Consider the following 19,485-nt stretch of genomic DNA (forward strand, 5'->3'; position numbering starts at 1 on the left):
AAGAATAAAGTTGTCATTTGGTAACCTCGCCTACGTGAGTGGGAAATGCGGATAGCGAACACATGTGCACATGCGCGCAGACACACCTTAGTGTTGGCGTATTCCCGCGTGGCCGATCGCAAAAGCTCCGACACGTCGTCCTGCATCTCCACCAACGCTTTGTGACTCCCCGACAGCCTCTGCACGCGCGCAGACACACACACACACACACACACACACACGCAGATGTCCAAGAGAATACAGTGAAGAATAAATGGATTCATTTGTTGCCTCAAAGTTCTTAAAAGTCTCCAAACGTCATGACCTGTGAACACTTTCTGGATCTGAAAAGTATTCACAGTGCTTTAGTTTTTCCACCTTTTCTGCCCATTTATTCAAATAAAGAATTAATAATTAATAACAATGAAAAATTGCATGGGAATCATGAGGCAAACGTGTACCTGCTGGAAGGGGTTGACTTGTCCCGGGCTGCACTTCAGGTAATACTGCAGGATATCTGATAATGAAACATGTACAATAATTAAGTGCAACAACAATTTCTCTCTTCACACTGTGAATGACTGAGAGGCGAGTCTCTTCACATCAAGAGTAAAAGCAGTTTGTATTCTATTTTTATAAGATGCAGGCAGATTGATGACCAGAGCGTTTGTTACGGCTCCATTTTTGTGTTCGTATGTTTTTGTGCATGTTTGTGTGTGTGTTATCCTATGTGTTGGACTGTTTGTGCGCAGGTGTGTGTGCATGTGTTTGTTATTCTATGCGTGTTGATCTGTTTGTGCATGTGTGTGTCTCTGTGTCAGTTTGTGCATGCATGTGTGTTGGTCCACGTGCGTGTTACTCTGAGAGTGTGTGTGAGTGCGATGGTACAGTAAATGTGTGTGTTCCTCTCTGTATGTTGGTCTAAGTGTGTATGCGCGTGTGTTTGTAGTTGTAGAGGAAACATCTGTGCTGTGCATGGACAGCCAGAGCGGAAACGAGTGAGAGACAACAGATCTCATTAAGACAAGAGGAGCCAAGGGGGAAACGGGAAGGCAGGCTAAAATGGAGTGCTGTAAATGTATGGTTAATGTAATATATGAACATTAAGAGACGTCATATGATGTTATAAAAGGATTAAAAGTAAATATAACATTTGATTTGTCCCATCGGGGTGGGTGAGAGGCTTGATAATGCACAACCAAGGTGTTAATCACACACAATCCACATACAGATAGACCAACAGGCGCACATACACAGTAGGGGTCCTGGCTTGAATGCCCCCCTTTGCAACGCCCCTATGTTGGTGTTGGTTGACAGCAAATTTTCAACAAGCAACAACAGTCCATAAACATGAGGGGCAACTATACATTGTAAATATATTTGGCAATTGTTGGGGGGGGGGGGGGGGGGGGGGGGGGTGCTCTGGGAGACTGCCCCTATCACCCATATCAAAAACTACCCCTGCACGTACTCATGCACACTCTCAGACCAAAACATCGAGAGTAACACAAATGGCCCAATATACACACTAACACACAAACTGAAACCCACTCAGACACACAAACGCATATATACAAACGCACATACACTAACCACCACACACACAAATCTACACACACTTACACAGAGCAAGACAAATGCATGCCTGTACACAAATGGATCAACACACACACACGGTCCAACAGACCACACGCATACTGTAGATATGTAGACAAGGACCAAGAGTAAACACACACACACATGGCCCAACAAACACACACGCACCAATTTAGACCAGGACCAGCACATCCCCACTTCAAACACACACACACCCAAAAACAAACACATGCACACAAAACAACACACACATGGCCTAACACACTCATACACACACTCAGGCCAACACACATGCGCACAAATTGGCTGACACAAACATGCATACACTTGGTCCAACACACACACACTCACACATACGCACAGATACTATATGTACTCAAGGACCAGTGCACACGCACGTTAGCACACTCACGCGTGCGTACAAATGGACCAACACACATTCGCCTGCACATGAAGACACTCACACCAACACACAGACCAAGACACACACATGCGTGCACACAAATGGATCGACACACAAACACACACTTGGTCCAACAGACACACACTCACCCACACACATACTATGTACATTTAGACAAGGACCAATATATATATACACACACACACACACACACACACACACAGATATGTAGACAAGGACCAGCACACACGTACACACACATGTATTTCCTGAAATAGTACAAGCGAGATTGTGATTGGTTGTTTGTACAGCACGACAACTTGGCTGTACCTTGATTGATGACAGCGTTCTCCTTGGTGGCGCGGGCAACGTACGTGTCGGGAGAATCGCAGAAGTCGCTGGCAGACTGCGAGCACGCACGCACAAACACAAGGAGATTACATCACTGCGGAGCCAGGCGGCAGCTCTGCGACGTTGCCATGGCTACTGGCTTACCGCAGCGACTGCCAGTTCCAGGCCCAGAGACACCCAACTGATGACGAGCGTCAGCACGCCCAGCAGACACACGCTGTGGACGTTTACAAACAACAACCAACTGTTTTACACTTGATCACTGCACGTGCACAGTTGAAATGAGTACTCTTTACAAAACTTCAGGGATATTTTTAAGGACCAAATCGGCGTACTTAAAGAGTCAAAAATGTGTATCCAATTGTTCAAAGTTATTCTGTTTTTGGTCAGCTACACATTGCTGCCCCACGCCATGCTTATTTGAGAACTGCACACACACAGTCGAAACGAGCTGCCTCAGACTTTTAAGGATACAGCGGTACCTTGAGATACAAGTAACCCAGTCATTTGGAGGATTTTTTGCTTTGACTTGCAAGCGCAAACTTGAGATTCGAGCACTGTATGGTAGCAGTGAACTCGACTCAACTCGCTTCACCACAAGCGGCAGTTTGGCAGATAGTGAATAATTCAGTAGCTTTAGCAGGGAAGCCCAGACTTCCCTCTCCCCAGCCACTTCCCATTCCACAAAATACTTGGTATTTGTTTGTTAGGTGGCAAGAACAGATTAATGGCATTCCCATTCATTTCATCAGGGAAAGATTATTTGAGACACTAGTGTTTGAGTTACGAGCATGGTCAAGGAATTAAACTTGACTCTCAAGACATCATGTATTTACTTTGAAGTAGAAATGCATTTTTGATTGGTCAAAAATGTGTTTGATGAGCAGATACAAACCCAATCAGAGTTCCTCTGGAGTTTCGTATGAGTCCAAAGAGAACCAGAAGGCAAATGAGGACGTCAAACAACAGCAGGCCAAGGTAGCCCAACCACCTGGAAACACACATTATTTCCTATACAATGTAACCATTAATTTGGGAATTTCATCATGGAAAATCTGGAACATTCAAAAATATAGGATTTTGGGGAGTGCGAAAAATATCTCACAAGATTTCCTGACTGAGCTGAACAGTTTGAAGTTGGAATAGTTTGAAGAAATGGATTGAGAATTGTGAAAAAGTTTTCCCAAGATGTTCTGAATTTTGTGAATACTATTAAAATGAAATACTTTGAATTGGTGGAGAAATGTGGAAGGAGGAGGTAAAATCCTGTAGTTTCCAATATGTCGTAAATAAGATGAACACTTCGAAGTTGGAATGTGAACTTTTTTTGTCAAATGTCTCATTCACTTGATTGGGTTATTGGGATCAAATATTTTGAATTCTGGGAAAAGTGGGAATTTTTGGAATGTGGAAAAATGGTACTCCAAGATGTCCTGAATTATGTGAATATTTTTAAGGTGAAATGATTTGAATCACTTAAGAAATGTGGAAGGATGAGTGAAATTTGTCAAATGAATTTTGCGGAATGTGGAAAAAAACAATTTCCCAAAATGTCCTAAACTTTGAAAATTTTCAAGATGGAATAGTTTTGATCGGTTGTGAAATGTGGAACGAGGAGGTGAATATGTAAAATACCTCTTAATTTTCTAGCTGGAAAGTGTGGAATTTGGGTAATGTTGAAATTATCGGAATATGGAAAATAATTCCCAATACGTCGTGAATGAGCTGAACAGTTCAAAGTTGGAACATTAACTTATTTTTCAGATTGAAAATGTGGAATTCTGGGACAAGTAATAATCATCCAACAGGCATCAATCATCTGTGGCTGTTCCTACCTATAGAAGTCAAAGGCCTCAGTTTGGCGGGCCAGGTCCTCCAGAGACACGGCGGTGTTGGACCAGAAGGGGACATCCACCATGAGCCTGACCAGCTCGTCCAGCTGTCCCTGCAGCTTCTGGACGATAGACACATAATCCGTCTGCTCCTGGTAGGTCGTCTCCAGCTGGACCAGGTTCTCCTCCACCGTCTGGTTCAGCGCCACGGCGCTGTCCGACACCTGCCGTAAGGCCACCGAGTTGGTGTCAGAATGATTTGGAATGAAAAATTATACTATGACACAGTGATTCTTAAATGTGTGGTACACGGGCGCCCTCTAGTTGATCTCACCAGTTTCTCGATGCCCGACACGGTGCGGTTGGCGTGGCGCAGGGAATACGCCAGGCGACTGGCGCCGTCGCTCGACTCGCCGTTCCCGTAGAATCCCACAGCGATGCCAGCGCTAAGATACAGACAAAAGGCCTTCGTTGACAAAAGCTTGGGAGGAAATCGACAATACCGGGTACCGTTTTGTGCCTTACACGGTACAGAAAATTAAGTGAGTGTGTCAAACTACACTCGATTACTCACACATTTACGTGCACAAGTACTCGCACACTCATTCTCGCGTCCACATACACTATCACTCCTTCACACACACATATACTCACTCATACGCACTCACAGAGCCTGACACACTCACTCATACACCCATGCCCTGACACACACACACTCATTCACACTCACTGTCACTCCCTCAGACACTCTCACCCGCATCCTCACACACACTCACTTACATAGTGTCACACCCTGACAAACACACACACATTTATACTCAAATAAATGCACACACACACACACATTAAGAATAATTCAATAATTGGGTCACATGACTGCCCTTGCTTCCTCAACTTTTGTCCTTTTCAACCACCACAGCCCCTTCCCCCCAACCCTCCCTTTGTGTACTCGTACATGGAAGTGTACTTGACTGTTTGTGTTGCTGCTGCTGAGGTGAATTTATGACTAGTGTTAAATTAGATTCTTTACACGCATACTATATTACAGTGTGTGTGTGTGTGGCTATGATATAAATCCTCATCTGCAGAAGGAAACAAGAAGGAAGCGGACATTGAAGTCGATTGTAGTTTATGGGATGAGATGATGTTTTTACGATCATCTTTAATGCCGTTTCACGCTCACACTTCATCATCTCCTCCTCTTCGTCTCGACCTCCAAACCAAATAATCGTCTGTTTATGCTCTGTCGGGAAGTGACATTTATTCAGATTCTAACAGTTAATCAGTGGTGAATTAGCTGTGCTTAGCTTTCATAATAAGGCCCATTTACCACTCCAGCCTGCAATTAGCAAGCTAACGATGGCTATACCACAAAAATTTGTCTTCGCCGGATACCTCAACTTACAGAACAGCTCGGTGACCTTTTTTTAAGGTCCCCAAAAATGAGGAAATTAAAAAGTGATGGATTGACTTTTTAAAGACACGCGCAGAAGGCGAGCTGAACATCAACCACCACCAGCCAAGTCTGCAGTGCGCATTTTACGATGGATAGTTTTGTAAACTTTCACCAGAGGCAGCATGGTTTCGTGGTTAACTTGATACTAGTGAACGGGGCAGTGCCGACTGTCTTAACTACCTGGGCTTCCTCCTACCGTCCCGCTGTCGTCAGGTGCAGTGTTCGGCTGTGACATTATGTCACCGACAACGAGGGTAAGTTGACTTGTATGCTTATTTTTATGATTAAAGTCCACAATAACCATTCAATTTTGACGTTGAGCCTCCCAATGTGATTTTACATCGTATCAGCTATCACCCCTCTCAGTATGTTTCCTTTTGCCGCATCCATTCGACACGCTCACAGCATCTGAGAGCTGAGTGGGTGCCATTATTTTTCATGTTTTGAAACCTGATTTCATATAATAAGGGATTTGTTTTATTCATTCAAATTTGGCAGGCTTGCTAACATTACACTTCTCTGTGGTGTGTCAAATTTACATGCCGTTTTGTGGGGCTGCTTAGTGCTACTTTAGCTACTAACTAACTAACTCAATCTATGATACCATCTTATGTTGTGCTGGCACCCACCTAAACACCATAACCCCTTTGTAGATGCCTGGCATTCTCTGCAATGGAGTCATTAAACCCCCCCAACCAAAATGAGGAGCAAAACATTCATAAACAATGTGGCTTTATATTGAAATTTCTGTAGTATTTACTATGACATATGTGGTAACACATTAAAAAATGTCTTCCCCTTAAAAAATTTTAAAAAAATTAAAAACTTACCTTCAATAGACGCAGGGTATTCGCTAGAGTTGAATAAATAAACACAACCTGCCACAATTTACATTTATGACCACTCTCCCTTTATTTTGAAATTCGCACAGTAGTTACCATGTGTTGCGGCACCCTATCAAACAAGTCCTCCCCCTTTATCAGACACATTACTCTTAATAGGCACATGGCACTCTCTGCCATTAATATACAAATGCCCCCGAACTGTATGTATGTATGTATGACCAAGGTGGTCGTATCGTATTTACCATGTGTTGTGGCACAGCATCATAAGTCTTCGCCACTATTAACAGCTTACTCCCTAATTAATACCACGCATGCCCTGCAGTTGAGAACATAAATGCATACAGCCACTATGTGTACAGTATTTATAACCATTGTGCCCTTATATTAACATTCCTATTATATTTAATGTGTTGTGGTACTCTCTCAAGCAATGCCTCCTCCCATACTAAATGCCTTACCAGTTACTGTTATGTAAAAAAAAAAAAAAAAAAAAATTAAAAGATGATGTCATGTTTAATTGTGGACAGAGAAAGGCCACACACACACACACACACACACACACACACACACAAACACACACACACACACACACACACAGAGAGAGCCTTCCTTCTGACTGTAAAATTCATTTCTGTTCTCTCCATCCAATCTGCTACTGTCGCCATGGCAACATTTCTAGGCCAGCGAGAGGGCCAGAGAGATAGGAAGAATAAATAGAAGAGAGCGTCTGACGGAGAGGGCGATGACGATGAAGAAGTAAAAAGGCAGCTGAGGAGGAGGATGAAGCGGGAAATGGGAAAATGAAGACTAGTGTCCATCTCAGTAATGTGTCAATCAAATTTCATGTATGCAGCTGACATAAACCATCACCATGGTTAATTCATTGGGATTCTGTGTAAAAAGCAAATGGGGAAAACTGCTGGATTTTCCAGAAACTCTGTGAGAAAGATGTATGGCATTTGACAGTTCTTGTAAAAGGGCAGCATTTTCTACCTTTTTTTTTTTTTTTTTTTTTTTTTTTTTTAAGAAATTGCGTCCAAAATTAATGGGTTCTATATAAAAGGCAAAGGCGGATAAATGCTACATTTTTCAAAAAATCAGTGAGAAAGAAGAACAGTGTTTGACAGCTCTTACACTGCCTGTAAAAGTGCCCCCCCTTTGTTTTTGCCCTGTTGCTGTGTGAAAGTGTGGCTGAATTTGCTGAGTTGTGTGTTTTACAGATAGTCTGCAAAAAGAAAAACGGCACTTGATGGCTCTTACAATGCCCATACAAGCTGGAATTTTTCCATTACAGTGCTGTTGTATGGAGGTCCGGCTAAATTTGCTGGGTTCTGACTAAAAGGCAAACATGAATAAATTCTGGATTTTTCACCATGGTTCTAATTGGCCAATCCTCCGGAAATTGGGGTGAAAAAGAGGCATGGCATTTGACAGTTCCTGTAAAAGCCAGCTTTTTTTCACTTTTTGGGCTACATTGCTGCGTAAAAGCGTGGGGAAAATGCTGGGTTCTGTATTGTAGGCAAACAGGGATAAATGCAAAATTTTCCAGTAACTGTAAAAAAGAAGAACAGCCTTTTATAGCTTAAACTGCCTGTAAAAGCTGATATTTACACTGGGTTCCGTGTAAAAGGCTAATGGCAGATTTGACAAAAACTCTGTAGTCTCACCTGCACACCAGGGTGGCGATGATGACACACCAGGCGGTGCAGCAGCAGTCTGCGCTGGGCTGCTGCTGGGCGTGCGCGTGGTGCGAGTGAGACGAAGAAGACGACTCGTTGCTCTTGCGCCGACGGCAGCACAGCCAGAAAGAGTAGAAGAGGAGGAACACCAGGTCCAAACCCAAACACAACAGAGCCACCGAGCCCAGCAGCAACACCGACTGGGAAAACAAACACAAAGAAAGTTTATGTAGGTGGACATAGAGTCAAAATGTAGACAGTTGTATGCTTGCTACTGAAGACTTTTTAAATGATTATTTCTTTTAAATCAACAAATCAAAACAATTACAGACACTGTAACAACACAGACTGCTAGTTTAGTTTCCCACACCAGCAACTGAGTGGCTAGCATCCATGTTTGCCACCGGAGATTTTGATATATAAATGAATACAATCGTCCCTCCCTATATCACGATTCACTTATTGCAGGTTCAGTGCATCACAGATTTTTTGAAATAGTACTGTACAATTATTCAGCTGCACGTTTTAGGTAAAGTAAACATCGTTAACTAATTGAATATAGTCTAGCACCGCTAAATAGAAGGAATTGTAATCCATAACAGGTGGTTTGGATAGAGGGAGGATGCAAACAATCTGGTCCACTTTCAATCGCTGTATTAAACAAATGGTACCAAAAAATGGTAATCAAAAGCACATTCTCAGCACAACTGCCGGAAGCCTCTGCTGACACCGTCACTGTACACCACAGAGGCTAACACTATAGCCAGCGAATAGTACATTCTCATAAGCCCACTTCCGAGTCACTCAACCAAGTAGACCTGCCTTTAAAAGGTATACATACTGTATATTCACAGTCATAGTTACTATGGTGAAGAATGTGTATGGTGACCCCAAGTGGATGAAAATAATGCCTCACATGCATATACTGTATTGTTAATTGGTGATGAAGAGATTGCATGAAATCTGCTCGCTACTTTGCAGATTTCGTCTCTTGCGGTGGTGGTCCGGAATGTAACCCAATGTGATAAATGACGGATTTTTGTACATAAATTGTTTTTAAAGCCACAGGTATAAAATAATTATGGAAATGGCCACAGAGGAAAGAGGCAGACTGCTATGCTAGCTTCCTGTGCTAGCCAACGACTGTCTATCCACCATATACTTGCCACTGGAGATTTAGTTTTTAAATAAACATACATTTACATATTTTTAACAAGCCACAGACATAAAACAATGACATAAATAAACGGAGTAAAGACGTAGGTTGCTAGGTTAGTATCCGCGGGCCCGCCACCAAGCGGCTAGCTCCCATATGCTAGCCACTGGAGATATTGCCAGTCCTTCACGTTTACATGAATATTTGAATTTAACAGCTATCAATGGCAGTGAATGACTTTTAAAATATATATATTTTTATTGTCCAGCTGGAAAATATAAAATATTCACTCAGGGGCTCTAGGGATAGAACCTTCACCATCTGGAACCCACTGCTGACGCATTATGTGGTCTCAAAACTATGCCCACCTGATGTACTGTATATTTGACAGCCAATATTGTAGCATTATTGTCAGTCATAGGAATCAGTACAGAGTATACAGCTGAATAATGTACCTAATGTATTTAATACTATTTTACAAATATTTACCAATCTCCAGCTTCTGTTTAATCTCTCGACTACTTTTTCTGAGTGTCTTCTAAATTTGCTGGTTGTGGGGGGTTGTTTTTTCTGGGGATGTGGGGGGAGGGGCATTACTTGGTGTACAGTTTTCCGAATCTGTATGTATGTGTGTATTAACAACTGCAAATATACATGATTGTCCAATGCTAATGCTGAATAAAAAACGATTAAAGCAAAAAAAATAAGATTATTTTTCACAAGTTACAGATATACAGTGGGTACGGAAAGTATTCAGACCCCCTTAAATTTGTCCCTCATTGTTATATTGCAGCCATTTGCTAAAATCATTTAAGTTCATTCTTTCCCCTTATTAATATACACACAGCACCCCATATTGACAGCAAAAAACGAAATTGTTGAAATTTTTGAAGATTTATTAAAAACGAAAAACTAAAATATCACAGCCATAGGTATTCAGACCCTTTGCTCAGCATTTAGTAGAAGCACCCTTTTGAGCCTGCTACTGACCCAGTTTAAGGTCCTGAGCACTCCGGAGAAGGTTTTCGTCCAGCATATCCCTGTACTTGGCCGCATTCATTTTTCCTTCAATTACAAACAGTCAATTAAAAGGACACAGAATAAAGAGTCAGAATATAGTAGCTTCCTGCACTAGCCACCGACCAGCTAGCTGCCAAAAACTTGGCACTTGGGAGATAGAGTGATTTTATTGCTTTTAATTTTGCTACGATGCTACTTCATGTTTCTGCTTGATAACTGTCTTAGTCAGGGAGAGCCTCGACCAACTTTTGTTAACGAAGGACTTTGATTTGGATTTTCAAACATAATTTTGAGATACCAACTAGCAACGCCACCACAAGTGAATTTAAAAATAATTCATCATCTAAGGTACTTGAATGTGGGCAAGGTGAGCCACAGTCACCGATGCACTCCGAGCCGTTTATTAGACGGGACTGTCAAACTTAAGAATACAAAATGAAAACACTTGCGACTCCAGCGGCTTATGTCACTCACTAGGCCACGCCCTTTAAAGGCTCACATCCAACATACGAATACGACAATAAATACCACAATTATACCTTAGAAAAACAGTTGATCCCTTTACATTCTCTTTTATTATGCTTTTAGATAATACTGTGCTATCCTTCTTCAAAAACACACCTAAAACTTGTTTTTTGAGGGCTGGAAGTGATTAATGGCATTTCCATTAACTTCAATGAGAAAAATCGATTTGCTATACAGTGGACCTACGCTATTCGCAGGGATAGGGACCACGAATAGCAAAAATCCTCCCATTAGAACCGCTTTGTTTTTTAACCCAAAGACGTTATTGATTAAGTGGGGCTAGACCACCAAGAAGCATTTTTGGAATTGGTTCTCCTCAAAAAAGGAAAAAAGATAACAGAATTTTTTTTTTTTTTTAAAGAAATCCCCAAATAGGTGAATCCATGGGTGCCGAACCGGGAGTATGCGGTGGTGCACTGTATACGTAGTATACGTAACTCTGTGAGAAATTAACTAAAGGTGCAACAACCAATTAAGCAACAACTAATCGATTATGAAATTAATTGACAACTATTTTGATAATTGATTAATCGTTTAGGGGCCTTGTTTAACTTAAAATTCTCCAAATCTCTACTCTCAAATCTTTACTCTCAACTTTACTCTCAACAGTAAATATCCTCATATTTCTGTAGCCCTCCATGAAAGCAGACTGATTGAAAACAAACATCTGCTTGCACTTAGTAAAACAATGATCAACATTTTTGCCTATTTTCTGAAATGTTATGGACCAAACCAATAACTGAATAATAATCACATTTGTGGTGCATTTTATGCACTGTCAGTTTGAAATAATTTCCTGTTTTTGAATAAAGGGATGGAAATTTAAAAATGTTTCTATCCCACTCATCGAAAAAAATAATCAAGATTGTTTATTAAAGTGGCACTAAGCATGCCCAAAAAAATGGCATGTAAATTTGACACGCCACAGAGAAGAGTAATGTTAACAAGCCTGCCAAATTCGAATGAATAAAACAAATCGCTTAGTATATACAATCAGGTTTCAAAACTTGAAAAATAAGAGCCACCTCTCAGCTCTCAGACGCTGTGAGTGTGTCGAATGGATGCGCCGAAAGGAAACATCTTGAGGGGGTGATAGCTGATACGGTGTAAAATCACGTTAGGAGGCTCAACTTCAAAATTAAAGATGCATTTTCGGGGTGTTACCATCGTTAGCTTGCACGCTGGAGTGGTAAATTGGGCATGTTAAGGAAGCTAAGCACAGCTAACTCACAACTGAGCAGCATAGCCAGACAAAATAATATCACTTTGTCATTATATAGTGAGGGAGGGAACTCGCGCTACAAAGTATACACCCCAGCCCTGTGATGTCACGGGGCTGTGTTTTTGCCCCACCCACAAAAGTCAGGAAAAATTCCAGCCATGAAAATTATGCTAAAGCTATAACTCAACAATTCCGCACTATATTGTTATAAACCTTTGCGTACAATATGTTTTCAGCACTTATCCTCAAACATATTTAATGTATTTAGAAACAAAACACAGATTTATGCTTAGAGTCCCTTTAAAATAATTGTTAGTTGCAACCCTGCAGAATAATTGAGGCCACCAAAAAGGGTTGTAAATGCCTGTAGATGTCACAAGATGGCGCCAAAGCACTATTTGTATGAACGATGGCTTTGGCCTGTGCCCAAAAACAGAACACAGGTGAGGTTTTCAGCAAATAACAGAGGATAGTTTTCCCAAAAAAATGTGAATCGACAAAGGTTCACTGTTCAAGTAATTTTGAGTTACGAGCTCGGTCACGGAACGAATTACGCTCACATGTCAAGCTACTACACTACTGTACAAACATTACAAAAAATATTCCATAATATGTCCCCTTTAAAACATGTCCGATAGGACACGAAAGCAGTCAGGAGCGCGTTTTGCGTTTTCCCCACGTAGACATGACGCTAGCACATTAGCATCCCATCAAAGACGCGCATCCACACAGGGAGCAGAAACCACAATGATGGGACAAAACACACAACCCGCTAAAAGCTTTGAAGTGTAAACCAGGGACCAGGCACTGGTGGGCGGGGAGGCATAGGTAATTTGGAACAAAGAGGAGACCAAAAATGTCGCTCTGTGTACTTCTTTTATACCATTCACGACTGCATTATATAAGAACTCCTCACTGTTTTTCAGATTAATACTTCTGGACACTGTGCAACAATGTTACACAATGTTATAAACAACATATATTTGAACACAAACATTAGCAACACATGCAAAACAGACAATAAAACAACACTCACGGGTATATATCCTTTTTCCGGTGCAAAAGAATGACTAATATTACTGCATCTAATTGTGTGAGTTGTAAAACTCTTCTTCGTGTGTCTCTCTATGTCTGTATTATACTCCCCCATGTGGCCAAGGTGCACACAACAGAAGGAGAAGCACATTGTCTATTGAAGTGAAAAAAATGTGGCAATAACTTAAATTCGATTTACGTCACTACAGTGTTCCCTCGCCATGTCGCACTAAAATACTGCCATATCGGCAGTCATATTGCGGAAAGACGCGTTGTTTCATGTTGATACGCACGAGAGAAGGTTTCCCTGCATGCCAAACAAATAGATGAGTTGACTCAGAGGCTTTGTACATGCCTGTACTATACGGGCACTCATACAAGGCGCGTGATTGGTTCTCGGCGCGACATCGACCAAGGAGCGCACGAGTGGATTTATCCCGTGAGCTGATTGGCTGCGCATCATCGTAGCTTAACCCAGCATCTTCCCTTGTTGTGTCTCGCCAGTCTCGTCCACGCTGTTGTGTTCGCAATAACTTTTTTTGTTTAAGCGATAATTTTTTTTATTAGCAAGCCCTTACAATGCCGCCGAAGCGCTGTGCCCCTGCGAAGGCTTCCTCCGGGGCGCCCAATAGGATGAAGAAGATGATGACCATCAGCGAAAAAGTGAAACTTTTAGATTTGATCAAAGAGGGCAGAAGTTTTCCATCTGTGGCATGCCATTGTGGCGTAAATGAATCTACAGTGCGGTACATAAAGAAAGAGGAAGCAAACATCCGCAAAACTGCTTAAATAACCTTCAACAAGGAAGTGAAACGTCTAAATCCTACTTCGCGGTTATTCACCTTTTGCGGGGGGTTCTGGTCCCCATTAACCGCGAAAAACGAGGGAACACTGTACATCTATCTATCTATTATACTGTATATTCATCCATCCATGGCTTATGTTTCTATGGTTGTTCTGGCCCCCCACCTTCCCAGACCGCCTGCTCCCTTGGGGCACTCTGGAAAAGTCATTATGAGTCAGGGCCATCCGGAGAACACCACCCAGTTTCAGAATGGTTCCGCTTCTTCAGCAGACAAAAAGAGCCTGAACATTCTCAGGACTCCATTTTGGATCGTCTCCAACTCCTCCCCCCCCCCCCAAAATGCAGTTCCCCTCCCAAGCTCCCCTAAACAAGATTCTCACATCCCGGGCTTCCTCATGACCTCGTTTTTAGCAGCCAGGAATTCACTGCACTCAACATATGCACACATTGCACAACAGAGGCCGTGGTTAGAGCGTATTAGCACAAAAAAAAACAGCACACAGCTTCAGAGTCACTGTGCAATTTCAGCTTCATTCCCAGTATGAAAGTCAGAAGGTGTGGGGAAAAAAAATGGTTGCACCAAGGGCTGGGCGATATGGCCTCAATATAACATTTTACATTTTTAAGCAAGTTTTCCCCTTCACTTATTTATATAAAAAAAAAATGACATTATCAATTGCTTTTTTCCACAATTTGATATTTGCTTTATGTCTTCTGATACCAAGCAAGCTTTGAAAGTTTTTTTTCCCTCCCATTAACTTTTTTTAAACAGATAAGAAAAGCGGCAGCACAGTGGACGACTGGTTAGAGCGTCAGCCTCACAGTTCTGAGGACCCGGGTTCAATCCCCGGCCCCGCCTGTACGGAATTTGCATGCTCTCCCGATTGGCTTGCATGCTCTCCCGATTGGCTTGCATGCTCTCCCGATTGGCTGGCAACCAGTTCAGGGTGTACCCCGCCTCCTGCCCGATGATAGCTGGGATAAGCTCCAGCACGCCCGCGACCCTAGTGAGGAGAAGCGGCTCAGAAAATGGATGGATGGATGGATGGATGGACGGATATATTCTGTTTCATCACGTCAAATGGTTTATATGTGCAAGTTTTAGCTTGACTTCTTGTTTTAAGCTTGTGGCCTTTTATTTTGAAGGGTACGCACCAGAACTCAGCATTTTGGCACGAAAAGTAACCTCACACGGCACCGGTGATTGTTTTTTTAGTTTTATTTATTTATTTATTTTATAATGGATGGAACAAAATGCTATAAAACGTTGATTCCTTTCCCTACCCACCGATGAGGCACAAGGTTAGTGTCTGTGATAATTTGAGACAATGTTTATGTGAATTTTGTCCCAATACATTGTGATATAAAGTTGCTAAAGTGAAGTTTTAGCCCAATGGTAAGCTCTCTCTCTTTTTTTATTTTTTTTATTTTTTAAATAAACGCTAAAAACCATCAGTGCAAAAGTGCAAGCAACCGTGACCTTGTTAGCTGTCTCAATGTTGGCATAGACTGAAGCTCCACGCGGTGTCGGCTGAGGCTCGGAGCGCGTCAGCTGCTACACATCGGGACTCCTTTGCGCAATATAACCCTATTCCAAGTGTTGCACTGAGGCGGCTGGTCCTTCACTTTAACAAAGTTAAGACACACTTTTGTTCACCGCTGCCGCCGTTGGGCACAAGCACGTCATAGTGCGCATTCTTCTTCGTTGGTTTACGCCGCTTCTTCGTTGCTTTTCGCCACTTCTTCTTCGCGGCTGGAGGACTAGGCATCGAAACTGGAAACCGAAATGTTTACATTTGAACGGTAGCGGGAGAACCAGAACGTTAGTCCCGGTTCCAATCGGTTCTCGATTCTCGATGTCCAACCCTAGTGATTGCCTTCCACTGACTAATTGCATTGGTTTTAGCATTACACAGAAAGCAGAAACGTCTTTTTCTTCTTGAAACACACAAATGTCCTCTACAGGACTTAATGGAACATCTACGAGCAGTCGAGTTGTAGTCCTCTATCGTTACGTACAGTGCAAGTATCATTAATATAATATTCCTAGTCTTCATTTGTTTTGACAGTCGACAACAGTGTGAAACGCACACTACAGAAAAGCAGGTGAAGCGCTTCAGTTGGTAGCTTTTCTTATCCGACAGAGCAGAGAAGACGACAAGTGGAGGATGGGCAGGAATTGAAGGGGGGAGATAAGCGGTGAAGATTCCGAGCCCCGTGGCTTTATCCCATGACTATTCTATAGGCTTACCGCGACAGACCTTGCACTAAAGGCATTCTGCGCTAATGCATTGTTGGATCCCCTGAGGACTTTCAAATCGACATTAAGGCTGAATACTGTAACATCATGCTATAAACACGAGTATTATACTTCTGTTCTATGACCTTAGCATAGTCGCACATATTCATACATTTGTTTGTGACCAAGCTTTGTTGTGAAATGTCTGATCAAAAAAGGAAATAGTATGAGAAGTATCACAGTAGACGATAGACTTGGTTGTCTACCTGGACACAGACTGGTGTTGTGTTCACAGACATGCCGTAAATAAGACCCAAATTTAGTGATGTAGCACACTTTCAACGTATGGATACACCATTATCACATATCAATACTCATGTAACACGGTACCAATCCTGCTATTGTTGCAGAAAACCTTGCAAATATGCAGGGGATTACAGTTTTATAGCCAATAGTTTTAATTATGTTCTAAATATGTTTACTATATTATTTTTGGCAAAATATAGCATTAATATTGTGTAGAGGTGTAACAATTAATCAATTAATCAACAATACATTTATTATCAAATTAATCGACAACTATTTTGATAAGTGATTAATCGTTTAGAGGCATTGTTTACCTAAAAATTTTTCAAATCCTCAGAATTTCAGCTTCTCAACAGTAACTATTCTCAGATTTCTGTAGTCCTCAATGAAATCAGACTGATTATCTTTCTGTTTAATCAAAATGAGACATTTGCCAACATTTGCTTTTACTTGGGTATACAACGATCAACATTTTTCCATATATTCTGACATGTTACAGACCAACAACTGAATCATAATCAATTTATGGAAAAATAATAGTCAGCGTAAGCTACTACGAAAATGATTATTTGCAGCCGTAGTCTGAATAACCTGTAATTGACTTGGAGTTGAACCTGAAGCAGCCTCAGAAGTGCACGTATATCAAACAAGTAGCCCTTCGTTCGCATTAATCACATAGTAAAAGGAGAAGTAGAAGGAGCTCTCAGTTTTAAAAAGGTTGGGGAGTACAACATCACTCCTTCTCGTGTGATACTGCTTAACTGTTAGTTATTTGGTTTTGTTTAATCATTAAACAATAACAAATAACCAACAATAATCAACTAGTGAAAATGAATCGGGGGAAAAAGCGTTTTGCAATAAGCTTTAATGCAAAATCGATTATCATTGGATTAATCGATGGAATACTCAATAGAATAATCAATTCTAAAAACAGCCGACAGCAGCAGCTCTTATATCGTATCGACACAACTAAGCTTGTAGACATATTTTAGCTACCGTTTGACCCAAAATTGCTGCTCTGTTAACCACAACGCACCCACTGAATTCATATCGCTGGTGCCAACTCCCCAAATAAATCATTTTGAAAGTGAATCCTGTCTTTGAAAACACAACAATAAGACTGGAGCGTCCAACCTGACAGCCGTGAGATTAAGCGTGGAGTTGGCGAAGCGTCAGCGCAGATTAAGTGAGGACCATTTAGCTTTTAATTAGCGCAGTCGCTGAGCATCTGTGTATGAGTGTGTGCGCACGTGGGCGCATGTGTGTGAGTGTGTGAGCATGTGTGCGTGTTTTACTCCAGATCAGCTTGCAGAGTGGTGGAGGGGATTTAGCGGTCAGCCACTTTGATCTACTTTCAATCTGTGCTTTTTAAATGTATGTGTGTGTGTGTGTGTGTGTGTGTGTGTGTGTGTGTGTGTGTGTGTGTGTGAGAGAGTGTGCGGGCTGACAGCATCAATCACTTCCACTGCACTGACTCGTCCTTGCACCCTGCACCCGCTCACGCTACACGATGAGTTTTGGCCTGACAAACAACCACCAGTCTTTTCCCGAGGCGTTCACTGACCTACAGTTCATCCCCCCGCTTGCCTTTGACCCAGTCGAGACCGGCACCCGAACACCTACTCTTTTAAACGCCTCAAAAATTGAAACGAAAGACAATTAAAGGGCCAAGACAAAGAATTGTGTGTAATTACAGATCACGTGACTCTCATGTAATGTTCTACAGCTGTGCTACCGCAAAGCTGACTCTGCAGTTCCATCATTGTACACCACACACATCAGTTCTATTCTGAGGGATGACAGAACCTCAAGACACAATCTCCAATTTCAGTTTTCCAGGGGGAAAAAAAACGCTTGCAAGAGCAAGATCGAAAATAATATATTTGAGCCAATATATATATATATTTGAGCCAAAATATCTGCTATTTTGTCTCAAAAAGGTCAGTCGATCAAAGAATTTCTGCAAATGTGTTTAATAGATGCACTAGTTATTAGGCAAGTCCAAACAAGGTAATTTTGTTTGTTTGTTGTCAAATTTTGTCAAATGTGTGTAGGAGGTGCTCTAGCTAGTTGTCCATTTCTCTGAAATTTTTTCTGAGTAGCAACAAAAACAGCGTGGACGTAAAAGTTAGCTTCGCGGCAAAACCTGCGCTTGGTCTGGGATGGCGCTGCCCGATGGTGCCACTTCTGGACGACACACAGCAAGTGAACTACAATTCCCAAAGGACTGTTCGACCTTCCTTCCGTAGCCATTCTGTATCTATGTATTTATCTGAAATAACTACATACAATAACTACATTAAAACCAATGCGCAAAGATCATGTATGAAATTAATTGACAACAATAATAACGAAGGATATTTTCGCCATAATTACAGTTAGTTTTAGTTAGTTTTGCAAAAGTAAAATGTTGTTTTAGTTAACGTTTTTTTAAAAACAGTCATTTTTATCTTATTTTATTTACGAAAATGTTTGTACAATTTTAGTTCGATTAATTTCATTCGTTTTCGTTTACTATAATAACCTTGTTCCAAGTGACGTTGAAACAATGTCAATTTGGTTGCATCTTTGCATTAAAATTCTCCCATCCGAGTTTTAAGGAAGCTTGTTGACACATTACCCAAAATGAATTTACTGAAACAAGTTAAAATTTGAGTTTCAACCAAGTTTGTTGACACACTGAAATGTTGACTTTCGCTGGAAAAAAATTCACTGAAACGTTGAAATTTAAAAAGGACATTTTGCCAAACCAACTTTTTCTAGTATTTGGGATGTAATATTTTCTCTATGCTGCCTCGGTAAACATGAAATATGAATTAAAATGGTCCATGCATTCCTGAACTCCAGACGTTTTTCTGCCGAGAGGCCTGAAATCAGGCCATTCTAATTTCTCGACCTAATCTACGTCACTAGCGAAGATCTCCGCCTTCCCTTTCCACTCTCGAGCCAGCGCTGTCAACATAAGAAACACGTGTGCTCTCACAAGTGGGTCTTTTACACGGAGGCAACCAATCAGAGGACAGGGGGCGGTCTTAG

At 41.5% G+C, this 19,485-nt stretch overlaps 1 protein-coding gene across 3 annotated transcripts in view; it reads right to left on the bottom strand.

Annotated features, from left to right (window-relative positions):
• LOC133403809 (protein tweety homolog 3-like) overlaps positions 1-19,485 on the bottom strand; it is a 35,829-nt gene that overhangs the window by 11,516 nt on the left and 4,828 nt on the right. For all 3 annotated transcript variants that reach the window (XM_061679096.1, XM_061679094.1, XM_061679095.1), the window contains exons 3-10: positions 8,130-8,341; positions 4,496-4,607; positions 4,165-4,385; positions 3,225-3,320; positions 2,474-2,546; positions 2,309-2,384; positions 441-496; positions 87-179 (exon numbers count right to left, since the gene is read on the bottom strand). In XM_061679096.1, coding sequence (XP_061535080.1) covers positions 87-179; positions 441-496; positions 2,309-2,384; positions 2,474-2,546; positions 3,225-3,320; positions 4,165-4,385; positions 4,496-4,607; positions 8,130-8,341 — 939 coding nt within the window. The remainder of the gene's footprint in view (positions 1-86; positions 180-440; positions 497-2,308; positions 2,385-2,473; positions 2,547-3,224; positions 3,321-4,164; positions 4,386-4,495; positions 4,608-8,129; positions 8,342-19,485) is intronic.

Source organism: Phycodurus eques, chromosome 6 (assembly GCF_024500275.1).
Source record: "Phycodurus eques isolate BA_2022a chromosome 6, UOR_Pequ_1.1, whole genome shotgun sequence".
Classification (NCBI taxonomy): domain Eukaryota; kingdom Metazoa; phylum Chordata; class Actinopteri; order Syngnathiformes; family Syngnathidae; genus Phycodurus; species Phycodurus eques.